The sequence below is a fragment of the Haliotis rufescens genome, unplaced genomic scaffold (genome assembly GCF_023055435.1).
Source record: "Haliotis rufescens isolate VD_foot unplaced genomic scaffold, xgHalRufe1.0.p SCAF_17, whole genome shotgun sequence".
Lineage (NCBI taxonomy): Eukaryota > Metazoa > Mollusca > Gastropoda > Lepetellida > Haliotidae > Haliotis > Haliotis rufescens.
Window position 1 is genome coordinate 17,002,897 of NW_025963857.1, and position 13,430 is coordinate 17,016,326.

The window sequence follows — 13,430 nt, forward strand, 5'->3', positions numbered from 1 at the left end:
CCTGATTATGTTTCGAAGTCAGCACCATTCCCCTGCTCGTGGGTTTCAACAAAGTGGTCAATGATTCATCTCTGTATCACTTCGGGGCTTCCTCTCACATCAAGCTGACCCGCCGTGATATAACTCAAATAATGTTCACAGCAGCGCAAACCCCAGCTCACTCACTCACTCATGTATACGTGTAGGAGTTCCTAGCGGTAACTGTCCGGAGTAACAAGGTGTCCGGACTCAGTTAAGTCCGGAGTACTGAAGGTTTTTTTCTAAAATAAGTAAAATCTGTTTTTTCCGGACTCGTTTAGGGACCGACCATTTTATTTTCGGTGGGTGGGGGTGAGATATTATCGAAAAAAATAAATTGTCCTCGAAAATGCTTGAAGAATATAATTATGCTTTGCCTGCCACAAAAATTGCATTGTTTTTCTTAAAACAATTCAGGTTCATAGTTTTAAATAAAAAAAAGATCGCGTTATTTTAACTGAAAAGATGTCTAATCTCGATACAAATTCCCAGAATATGAAATGATCGGTCCCGTAGGTCCGGAATAATGAGATGTAACTGGGGAAATATGAGATGAGGAAATAAAAGCGATACAAAAATGATAAAATTGAACGTGACATTTTAAATCTAAGCGATTACGACAATCTAATATTTTTTTTCTGATTTGTCGAATGATGAAGATTATTAGTTACCGCTAATGACACCTACTAATAAGGATGACACACATTATATGCCATGCAATATATCATGTATTAACACAAAGCATTATGTTTCAGGTGTGGTTCGCAGTGACAACCGTCGACCTTCCGAGCCTGCCTTGACGGAGCAGAGTAGAAACCCCTACTTACCTATGAATAACCCGGGTAGGTGAAGTGGGTCCTCGGGGACCGACCATTTGATATCCTGGGAGGTGTTATTGTGTGTGTATTTATATATTTATAACACTAAGAGCCTAAAATCGTAATACCCACCTTGCAACAATGTATGTTTAGTGGCTGACAATTTTTTTTTTTCAACAGTGTGAAGCATATATTTTTATTCATATTTTTTTTCGATAAGGCCATTCCAGAACAGAATTTGTTTTATAAATCGCTAATCACATAAAAGCTAATTTCTCCCAAATAATGCGCAACCTGTCACGATAATAATTCCAAGAGAAGCTCGCATTTTGAAATCGTCTCATTGCAGTGACCAGCGGCCCCCAGCCCCCTCTCCGGCCCCCTCCTGATGAGGGGACGCCCTACACGGATATGTCCAGTCAAGGTGATTATGAATGGTGTACCTGGTAGCGTCAGCGCAGCATACCCAGGGAACCAGGCTGGTAATGTACTGGTAATCCGATGGCCTGATACGATGATATCCCATGCCATCCCGATGCTACCCATGCTATGTCCTGAACACAGCTTTCACACGTCCTTGGGGGCACGGTTGGCCCAGTTGTCTAAGGCTCTGCGATTCGCTGTGCAGAGTTGCGTCCCTGGGGCACGTCAGAAACCTATGATTGTGGGTTCGAATCCCGGTTCGCCCCGATTATGTTTCTAGGTTTGTCAGCACCATACCCGTTCTCGTGGGTTTCACCGAAGTGGTAAACGTCTGAGACTTGCATCACTTCGGGCTTTCCTCCCACATTAAGGTGACACGCCGTGATATAACTGGAATACTGTTAAAAGCGGCGATAAACCCAACTCACTCACTTACTCACTGGCACTAGGTTTTGTAATAATAAATGTGAGTGGTGGCGATACGGGTAGAGCAGGACATGCTTACCCATTTCGCGAACACCTGGTGTCATCACTTATTTTGCAGTGATCCATTCGTATAATTTGTATCACTACTTTGCCTTTTATGCTGTAAGGCATATGTTTCGGCGGATAGTGGAGACTGAATATTCTCTGGCGTTGAAGTTTTGGATGAAAAGCACATGCGTTGTGTATTGTGTGTCCCCGAACGAACCAACCAGTGATTAAAACTATGCGGACGGAATGTTTGTTTATTCAGTTTTTGTGACTTATGGGTGGGGGCACGGGTGGCCCAGTCGTCTAAGGCGCCGCGATTCGCTGTGCAGAATTGCGTCACTTGGGCACGCCAGAAACCATTAAATTGTGGGTTCGAATCCCGGTTCGCCCCAATTATGTTTCTAGGTTTGTCAGCACCATACCCGTGCTCGTGGGTTTCACCGAAGTGGTAAACGTCTGAAACCTTCATCACTTCGGGCTTTCCTCCCACATTAAGCTGACACGCCGTGATATAACTCGAAAACTATTAAAAGCGGCGTTAAACCAAACTCACTCACTCACTTATGGGTGATAAGGTAGGGCAGGACATGCTTACTCTTCTCACGAAACCTGGTGTCATCACTGATTTTCAGTAATCCGTTCATTTTCATCGCTATTTTGCCTTTTACGCCAATGGAACAATCGGCGGATGATGGAGAATAGTTAAACTCTGGCGCTGACGTATTAACATTAATTATTCAATTGGTTTTTTTTCTCTTTCTTTTTTTTTAACAGCAGACTACCTAAACCCCGTGCAGGCCAGACAAGGCTACAACTCGCCCTACTCAGGTGAGCTACAATTAATGTAACTTTTCTTAAGTAAAAGGTGTATTGAACGCCCATACACACCTCTACTCTAGCCAATGATGGCTGATTAGATTTGACTGCCAACGCATATTTCCTCCAGGTTAACCAGCAAAACTGATGGTATTTAGATATTTCCTTATATCAATCTTATGCATATCTGATGGTTTTTTCATGGCAACCATCAAGTGTTTACAATGTGCGAAGTTTATCAGAGGAAACACAGCACTCACAGAGAATCGGGACCCTATTGCCGTAGTTACTGTACGATGATGCAAATTACAAAACATGAGAACACATAAACTGCCGGGCAAAGGAAAGTAGACACCCATGTTTGATGGTGGCTGAAACTAAACAATCAAGTAATGGTTATCGGTGGTGATGTATTTGATTCGGGTATAATAGTCGTAGTTTGGATCTTAAATGTGCAATGCTTCGCGGACTGTTTTCAGCCTAGTAACGTTTTGATATTTGGGTAACTTTTTGTCAAATCCAATTTTCAAGTGTATACTTTCTTTCGCCCGGCAATTTTGTAACATGTACCACTAAATAATATGGACACGTGGTGAATAGCGTACACGAACTACTGGTACATTGTAGAAGATAAACACTTGGTTTTATGTATGCACACGACGCTGCAGCATTAAAGATGACATACAGACGATATGTGATCTGAAGTACAAAAGAAAGTGCACATCATGACATTGTCTTTACAAATAAAAATCAACAAAACGTTTTCAGATGATATCAGCTGTTTGTCAACACCGACCATTTAGAGCTCTTCGTGCCAAAAACCAACTCTTAAGCTTCAGTATAACGAGAGTGAGATGCAATCACACTCACATTGGGCACCAAAACGGGATCACGATAAAGTCAACAGTGCATCACAGCCGTCGATGGCAGCAGAATAAGTACTTGGTATGACCCCCATTAGGATGGATGCAAGCCAGTACCCGTCTTCTGATGGATGCAAGCCAGTACCCGCCTTCTCGTGGATACAAGCCAGTACCCGTCTTCTGATGGATGCAAGCCACTACCCGCCTTCTCGTGGATGCAAGCCAGTACCCGCTTTCTGATGGATGCAAGCCAGTACCCGCCTTCTCGTGAATGCAAGCCAGTACCCGCCTTCTCGTGGATGCAAGCCAGTACCCGCCTTCTCATGGAAGCAAGCCAGTACTCGCCTTCTCGTGGATGCAAGCCGGTACCCGCTTTCTGATGGATGCAAGCAAGTACCCGTCTTCTCGTGGATGCAAGCCAGTACCCGCCTTCTCGTGGATGCAAGACAGTACCCGCCTTCTCGTGGATGCAAGACAGTACCCGCCTTCTCGTGGATGCAAGCCAGTACCCGCCTTCTCGTGGATGCAAGCCAGTACCCGCTTTCTGATGGATGCAAGCCAGTACCCGCCTTCTCGTGGATGCAAGCCAATACCCGCCTTCTCGTGGATGCAAGCCAGTACCCGCCTTCTCGTGGATGCAAGTCAGTACCCGCCTTCTCGTGGATGCAAGCCAGTACCCGCCTTCTCGTGGATGCAAGCCAGTACCCGCCTTCTCGTGGATGCAAGCCAGTACCCGCTTTCTGATGGATGCAAGCCAGTACCGGCCGCCTTCTGATGGATGCAAGTCAGTACCCGCCTTCTGATGGATGCAAGTCAGTACCCGCCTTCTCGTGGATGCAAGCCAGTACCCGCCTTCTCGTGGATTCAAGCCAGTACCCGCTTTCTCGTGGATGCAAGCCAGTACCCGCCTTCTCGTGGATGCAAGCCAGTACCCGCCTTCTCGTGGATGCAAGCAGTACTCGCCTTCTCATGGAAGCAAGCCAGTACCCGCCTTCTCGTGGATGCAAGCCAGTACCCGCTTTCTGATGGATGCAAGCCAGTACCCGCCTTCTCGTGGATGCAAGCAGTACCCGCCTTCTCGTGGATGCAAGCCAGTACCCGCCTTCTCATGGATGCAAGCCAGTACCCGCTTTCTGATGGATGCAAGCCAGTACCCGCCTTCTCGTGGATGCAAGCCAGTACCCGCCTTCTCGTGGATGCAAGCCAGTACCCGCCTTCTCATGGAAGCAAGCCAGTACCCGCCTTCTCGTGGATGCAAGCCAGTACCCGCCTACTCGTGGATGCAAGCTAGTACCCGCCTTCTCGTGGATGCAAGCCAGTACCCGCCTTCTCGTGGATGCAAGCCAGTACCCGCCTTCTCGTGGATGCAAGACAGTACCCGCCTTCTCGTGGATGCAAGCCAGTACCCGCCTTCTCATGGAAGCAAGCCAGTACCCGCCTTCTCGGACACACACCACTGTAACATTAAAGTATTTGTGAGACCTGACTGACAGACACATGGTACATTGTGGACACACACCACTGTAACATTAAAGTATTTTGTGAGACCTGACTGACACATAGTACATTGTGGACACACACCACTGTAACATTAAAGTATTTGTGAGACCTGACTGACACATGGTACATTGTGAACACACACCACTGTAACATTAAAGTATTTGTGAGACCTGACTGACACATGGTACATTGTGGACACACACCACTGTAACATTAAAGTATTTGTGAGACCTGACTGACTGACAGACACATGGTACATTGTGGACACACACCACTGTAACATTAAAGTATTTTGTGAAACCTGACTGACACTTTGTACATTGTGGACACACACCACTGTAACATTAAAGTATTTGTGAGACCTGACTGACACACGGTACATTGTGGACACACACCACTGTAACATTAAAGTATTTGTGAGACCTGACTGACACATGGTACATTGTGGACACACACCAATGTAACATTAAAGTATTTTGTGAGACCTGACTGACAGACACATGGTACATTGTGGACACACACCACTGTAACATTAAAGTATTTTGTGAGACCTGACTGACACATAGTACATTGTGGACACACACCACTGTAACATTAAAGTATTTGTGAGACCTGACTGACACATGGTACATTGTGAACACACACCACTGTAACATTAAAGTATTTGTGAGACCTGACTGACACATGGTACATTGTGGACACACACCACTGTAACATTAAAGTATTTGTGAGACCTGACTGACTGACAGACACATGGTACATTGTGGACACACACCACTGTAACATTAAAGTATTTTGTGAAACCTGACTGACACTTTGTACATTGTGGACACACACCACTGTAACATTAAAGTATTTGTGAGACCTGACTGACACACGGTACATTGTGGACACACACCACTGTAACATTAAAGTATTTGTGAGACCTGACTGACACATGGTACATTGTGGACACACACCAATGTAACATTAAAGTATTTTGTGAGACCTGACTGACAGACACATGGTACATTGTGGACACACAACACTGTAACATTAAAGTATTTTGTGAGACCTGACTGACACATGGTACATTGTGGACACACAACACTGTAACATTAAAGTATTTGTGAGACCTGACTGACACATGGTACATTGTGGACACACACCACTGTAACATTAAAGTATTTGTGAGACCTGACTGACTGACTGACACATGGTACATTGTGGACACACACCACTGTAACATTAAAGTATTTGTGAGACCTGACTGACAGACACATGGTACATTGTGGACACACACCACTGTAACATTAAAGTATTTTGTGAGACCTGACTGACACATAGTACATTGTGGACACACACCACTGTAACATTAAAGTATTTGTGAGACCTGACTGACACATGGTACATTGTGAACACACACCACTGTAACATTAAAGTATTTGTGAGACCTGACTGACACATGGTACATTGTGGACACACACCACTGTAACATTAAAGTATTTGTGAGACCTGACTGACTGACAGACACATGGTACATTGTGGACACACACCACTGTAACATTAAAGTATTTTGTGAAACCTGACTGACACTTTGTACATTGTGGACACACACCACTGTAACATTAAAGTATTTGTGAGACCTGACTGACACACGGTACATTGTGGACACACACCACTGTAACATTAAAGTATTTGTGAGACCTGACTGACACATGGTACATTGTGGACACACACCAATGTAACATTAAAGTATTTGTGAGACCTGACTGACTGACAGACACATGGTACATTGTGGACACACACCACTGTAACATTAAAGTATTTTGTGAAACCTGACTGACACATAGTACATTGTGGACACACACCACTGTAACATTAAAGTATTTGTGAGACCTGACTGACACATGGTACATTGTGGACACACACCACTGTAACATTAAAGTATTTTGTGAGACCTGACTGACACATGGTACATTGTGGACACACACCACTGTAACATTAAAGTATTTTGTGAGACCTGACTGACACTTTGTACATTGTGGACACACAACACTGTAACATTAAAGTATTTGTGAGACCTGACTGACACATGGTACATTGTGGACACACACCACTGTAACATTAAAGTATTTGTGAGACCTGACTGACACATGGTACATTGTGGACACACAACACTGTAACATTAAAGTATTTGTGAGACCTGACTGACTGACAGACACATGGTACATTGTGGACACACACCACTGTAACATTAAAGTATTTGTGAGACCTGACTGACACATGGTACATTGTGGACACACACCACTGTAACATTAAAGTATTTTGTGAGACCTGACTGACACATGGTACATTGTGGACACACAACACTGTAACATTAAAGTATTTTGTGAGACCTGACTGACACATGGTGCATTGTGGACACACAACACTGTAACATTAAAGTATTTTCTGAGACCTGACTGACACATGGTATATTATGGACACACACCACTGTAAAATTAAAGTATTTTGTGAGACCTGACTGACACATGGTACATTGTGGACACACACCACTGTAACATTAAAGTATTTTGTGAGACCTGACTGACACATGGTACATTGTGGACACACAACACTGTAACATTAAAGTATTTTGTGAGACCTGACTGACACACGGTACATTGTGGACACACACAACTGTAACATTAAAGTATTTGTGAGACCTGACTGACTGACAGACACATGGTATATTGTGGACACACACCACTGTAACATTAAAGTATTTTGTGAGACCTGACTGACACATGGTACATTGTGGACACACACCAATGTAACATTAAAGTATTTGTAAACCTGACTGACTGACAGACACATGGTACATTGTGGACACACAACACTGTAACATTAAAGTATTTTCTGAGACCTGACTGACACATGGTATATTATGGACACACACCACTGTAACATTAAAGTATTTTGTGAGACCTGACTGACACATGGTATATTATGGACACACACCACTGTAACATTAAAGTATTTGTGAGACCTGACTGACACATGGTGCATTGTGGACACACACCACTGTAACATTAAAGTATTTGTGAGACCTGACTGACACATGGTACATTGTGGACACACACCACTGTAACATTAAAGTATTTGTGAGACCTGACTGACAGACACATGGTACATTGTGGACACACACCACTGTAACATTAAAGTATTTTGTGAGACCTGACTGACAGACACATGGTACATTGTGGACACACACCACTGTAACATTAAAGTATTTTGTGAGACCTGACTGACAGACACATGGTACATTGTGGACACACAACACTGTAACATTAAAGTATTTTGTGAGACCTGACTGACAGACACATGGTACATTGTGGACACACACCACTGTAACATTAAAGTATTTTGTGAGACCTGACTGACACATGGTACATTGTGGACACACAACACTGTAACATTAAAGTATTTGTGAGACCTGACTGACTGACAGACACATGGTACATTGTGGACACACAACACTGTAACATTAAAGTATTTGTGAGACCTGACTGACACATGGTACATTGTGGACACACAACACTGTAACATTAAAGTATTTGTGAGACCTGACTGACTGACAGACACATGGTACATTGTGGACACACAACACTGTAACATTAAAGTATTTTGTGAGACCTGACTGACACATGGTACATTGTGGACACACAACACTGTAACATTAAAGTATTTGTGAGACCTGACTGACTGACTGACACATGGTACATTGTGGACACACAACACTGTAACATTAAGGAGCATGGATACATATTGTTGTCTGCACATTATTGAAAGAATATGATGTACTCGTGCAGTTATTTACGAGCTAATCCATATTTTCGTCATGTTTAGGGCCGATCGCTGAGCAGTATGTATATATTATTTTGCATGTTTCTATTTACATACCAAGTGCATGTGGTCACTGTTAGACTATATGTGACAACGACCAACACTAACAATTGCAACTAACAGTTGGGAAGGCAAAAAATCTCATCACAGGACGCAACTATTACTTTGCAGAGTTGCGTCCCTTGGGCGCACCAGAAACCTATGATCGTGGGTTCAAATCCCTGTTCGACCCGATTTTGTTTCTAGGTCTGTCGGCACCGTGCTCGTGGGTTTCACCAAAGCGGTAAACATCTTAGACCTCCATCACTTCGGGCTTTCCTCCCACATTTTAGCTTACGCCCAGTGATGTAACTGGAATACTGTTCAAAGCGACGTTAAATCCAGCTCACTCACTCATCACCAGAATCAGAAGTTTTGATTAAAATAATGGAATTTTACCTCTCCTTACTTTCGAACATCCTATATGTATATAAATACACCAGGGGCGAAATGTGACGATGACAGAGGACTACAAATACCACTCCCGGCTATTGTGTCGTATCCCAATGACCCCGTGGGATTCCGAGTTAGAACTGTCCCCTGCTATCTATGTTGGTCGTTAGAGGAGACTTCATGAATTAGGTGGTCGATTTTTAATGGAATATTGTGTCTTTAAACAACTATTAAATAACAACTAATATCTCAGGGATTCCTGGAAATCGCGTACAACATTCACAAAACCACGGGCACAAATTAATTTAAGTCCGTAACACCATTTCCCTCGAGCATGTCACGTGACGCCCTGCACGGGGCACCGTTCTACAACTAAAAGCAATCACAGCGTCACGACAGTTGTAAGTATATGTTAAAGTGTGGGAGTTGCGATAGGGAGTTGCGCTACGATCGCTTTGTGAAAGGGACCCCAGGTTTACATTTGTATGCGTAGCCCTGGGATACATGCTATGCATGTCACAATGTATGAACAGCTCCGATCTATTCACGCTTCTAATCCACACAATGACTCCATTCAAGAGGTACATGGGTCGATGCACAGTAAAAACAGTTCCCGTATTCAATTGGGACCACAATGACCTGATCATCTGTTCGTCGGAATAGCCTCTTGTTCTCTGTGAATTGGGAAGAACTTACTCTCGGGCAACGCTGATGGCTATGTTCATGAATTAAACTGCTAACATTCTTCTACCATGGCGACCCACTGTCGAACTCAGTGGTATCAGTAAAACAAATGATCAATTGGTTGTTGCCTCACCAAATTGCTTGTAACATTTTCTTTATTGGTCTCCAATCAGCCATGCTTTTATTTAGATTTTTTCAGGTTGCAGGTAGTTACGTATGTTTTCAATTATTGAATATATCTTATTTACCCTTGTAAGCAAGAAGGGAAATGCTTTTATGAAAAAAAGAACGAGTACCATGATAATATTTTTCAGTAATAAACGCAATCTCGAGACACTCGTGCAATAACAGACTACATCTTTCGCTGGGTATTGTATCTATACAAACTAAGGTCGGCCAGGTAGCCTAGTGGTTAAAGCGTTCGCTCGTCACGCCGAAGGACCGGGTTTAATTCCCGACATGGGTACAATGTGTGAAGCCCATTTCTGGTGACCCCCGCCGTGATATTGCTGGAATATTGTTAAAAGCGGCGTAAAACCATACTCACTCACTCACTGAGGGTCCGGTTGGGTAGCCCAGTGGGTAAAGCATTGGCTCATCACACTGGGGTTCGTTACACCAGGGCCACATGTGTACAATGTGTGAATCCCATTTCTGGTGTCCCCTGCCGTGATACGGCTGTTTTATTGCTAAATGTGGCGTAAAACCCTACCCACTCACTCAATCAATTATGTCATACAACGTAACGTAATTCTGACTTTGTTGTATTTTCAGATAGACCACCTGAAGAATCAAACGACAGCTGGGACTACCTATGTAAGACCGATTGTAAAGCAGGTGGCATATGACGTATACTATATGTTACACAAGCAATGCAACATTTGGTATATCAAAAGCTAACTTGTCATCTTCTCGGCTACCCAAATGGCGACAGACCAGCTAGTCAGCTCTGTGTCAACATGAATAATATAACCTCAGTAGGCTTGGTCAGTATTTATCTGACCCGTGAAGATCCGGGATAGACTAGATCTTCAGCAGCCCATGCTTGTCGTAAAAGGCGACTATGCTTGTCGTAAGAGGCGACTAACGGGATCGGGCGGTCAGGCTCGCTGTCTTGGTTGATGTATGTCATCATATTCCAATTGCGTGGATCGATGCTCATGATGTCAATCATTGGATTGTCTGGTCCAGACTCGATTATTCACATACCGACGTCAGACAGCTGGAACATTGCTGAGCGCAGCGTTAAACAACCAACACACATCTGGTGTAGCCCTCCGTGATGTCGTCACTCTTTGTGGAGCTCTTGTCGACATGATCCATTAGCTCTTACCAAAATGAGGTCTTCGATCAGCATCCCTATGGGCGGCTTAAACCAAACTCTGCCTCTCTCTTTCAGCCCCACTTCATCAAGATCATCCCCAGTACTGGAGGCAGACTGACCGTCGTGACCAATTCCGGGTTTTGCCGAAGTGACAACGCTTAAAGTTCGAGTTATGTGATACACGAAAAGGAGTTCAGATTGGACTGATACTCCTTAGATGGATGCCGCTTCTGGTTCATAATAGTGCTTCATTTTTTCGTTAATCCTATTGTGGAGACGTGAATGAACACGGACAGTTTCAGTCTCTCACACAAGGCAATATTTGGTTATAATGTTTTTGTCGTATTCCTCTGCAATTCAGCATTAGCAATTCAGTAGTTGCATGTAGGAAGAGGCTCCGCGCATAGGTTTGCGCAAGTCGGGATTCCTGTTTTTCAAAAAGGTCTATTAAGTCACTATCATGTAAAAATGACAGAACATCTCAAACGCTGTAAACGCTTGTATTAATAATTTCGAACTTTTTCCCAGCTGTGGATTTAAAGAAAGTGGAGACATATTTGTGTCATACATATAACCAAGATTTTGTCAAGAAAGTTCATTCACATACAAATGAATAACACATTAAAAACAGTTTTTCAAGTGATATTTAGAATTTACTTGAGAATATTTCAACATTTATACGATAACACATGCAGGTGAAACCAACCAAACGCTGTCACCGGTATTGATCGTCATCAAGGGTTTGTAGCATCGATCCCATTCGTGACTAACTCGTGTTATTCCGGGACAAGCTTCTTGCAGGTTACGGAAAGGGTCGAGTGGTGACGAATGCATCTATCCAACACCTGCAGCCCGACATGCACAATCCGGTGTTCGAATCAGGGTCGGAACTGTACACGTTCCACCAATTTATTTGCAGAAAATTTGATAAATATTCTTTGATATACTCACATTTAAGCCTAATAGTATGATTGTTTATGGAGAAAAAACAGCAATAGTAAAACGCTTGTACATACATTCCGTCGTTGTTTTATTTGAGTCACAAGACAAGAAGATCTGTATAAAAGAAAATGTGTTCTCAACACATTTTTACAGTATAAATATGTAGACAGGTTGAATTTATTTTTAGACTTTCTATCGATTTCCAAACCAATCGATCCTAAATTCACAATTGTACTAAATTAAACAAAGATTATAAATAAATAGTATGTTTGTGGGTCTTTTATTCTTAATAAATAATGTAGCGCATTGTTGGTCGTCAGGACGATCTACCTTAAAAACCCGTGGGGGCTCCGGTTGGGAATATAGGTCCCCAGGGACCGATGATTGGCGTAAGAGCACAAAGGGGTTGGCATTTCTGGCGTGGTGACTTGATTGATTTCGTGTCGTCGTATCCCAATTGAGTGGATGGATGTTTACTGTATCAGCCTGCTACCCGTGAAGATCCGGGTTAGAATCGGTCTTCAGTCTTCAAACGTTTGTTTGTTTCTTTCTTTGTCGTTTAACGCCGAACTCAGCAATATACCAGCTATAAGACAGCGGTCTGTGAACAATCGAATCTGGACCAGACAATCCAGTAACTGACATCATGAGCATCGATCTACGCTATTTGGATACGAGGACATGCATCAACCAAGTCAGCGAACCTGACCACCCGATCCCGTTAGTCGCCTCTTGCAAGCATAGTCGCCTGTGACGGTAAGCATAGGTTCTATTCTATTCTTTTCTAACCCGGATCTTCACGGGTAGCTTGTCGTAAGAGGCGACTTACCGTATCGGGTGGTTTTGGGATCTTAAAAAAAATCTGTTGAGTTAGGTAACAATGAGCCTATGTAAAAACAACATACTTTGTTGAAAGGATTAACCGATAATGCTTTGATTGATTAATCAAAGCATTATCGGCTAATCCTTTCAACAAAGTATGTTGTTTTTACATAGGCACTTCACGCCCAGATATGTTAACACTTGCTTTTTACAAATCCACTGTGCAAGATCAAATTACTTCGGAACTTTGGAGGTATCAACTGACTGGGGTGACACGTGATGCATTAATATACAGCATTTGGGTCTCAGATGTGGCCCAGCTGTGAACGCCCGAAACCTATGATTGTGGGTTCGAATCCTGGTTCTCCCCAATTATGTTTCTAGGTTTGTCAGGTCCATACGCGTTTTCGTAGGTTTCACCAACGTGGTAAACGTCTGAGACCTGTA

The 13,430-nt window shown here is 43.2% G+C and overlaps 1 protein-coding gene and 1 long non-coding RNA gene across 3 annotated transcripts in view; one reads left to right on the plus strand and one right to left on the minus strand.

Annotated features, from left to right (window-relative positions):
• The window catches only part of LOC124137957 (docking protein 5-like), a 53,685-nt gene extending 41,449 nt beyond the window's left edge, over positions 1 to 12,236 (plus strand). Inside the window, exons 9-14 of one of the 2 annotated variants that reach the window (XM_046504421.2) lie at positions 774 to 860; positions 1,186 to 1,260; positions 2,508 to 2,561; positions 8,783 to 8,798; positions 10,670 to 10,711; positions 11,295 to 12,236. In XM_046504421.2, the coding sequence (XP_046360377.2) occupies positions 774 to 860; positions 1,186 to 1,260; positions 2,508 to 2,561; positions 8,783 to 8,798; positions 10,670 to 10,673 (236 nt within the window). In that variant the 3' untranslated portion in view covers positions 10,674 to 10,711; positions 11,295 to 12,236. The remainder of the gene's footprint in view (positions 1 to 773; positions 861 to 1,185; positions 1,261 to 2,507; positions 2,562 to 8,782; positions 8,799 to 10,669; positions 10,712 to 11,294) is intronic. The other variant, XM_046504419.2, reaches the window with a different exon arrangement.
• Positions 5,833 to 6,121, minus strand: LOC125381171. Its single transcript, XR_007221738.1, has 2 exons — positions 6,089 to 6,121; positions 5,833 to 6,027 (listed from the first exon to the last, which is right to left on the minus strand). It is a non-coding gene; the product is annotated as an uncharacterized LOC125381171 (long non-coding RNA).
• Positions 12,237 to 13,430: the final 1,194 nt, after the last annotated feature.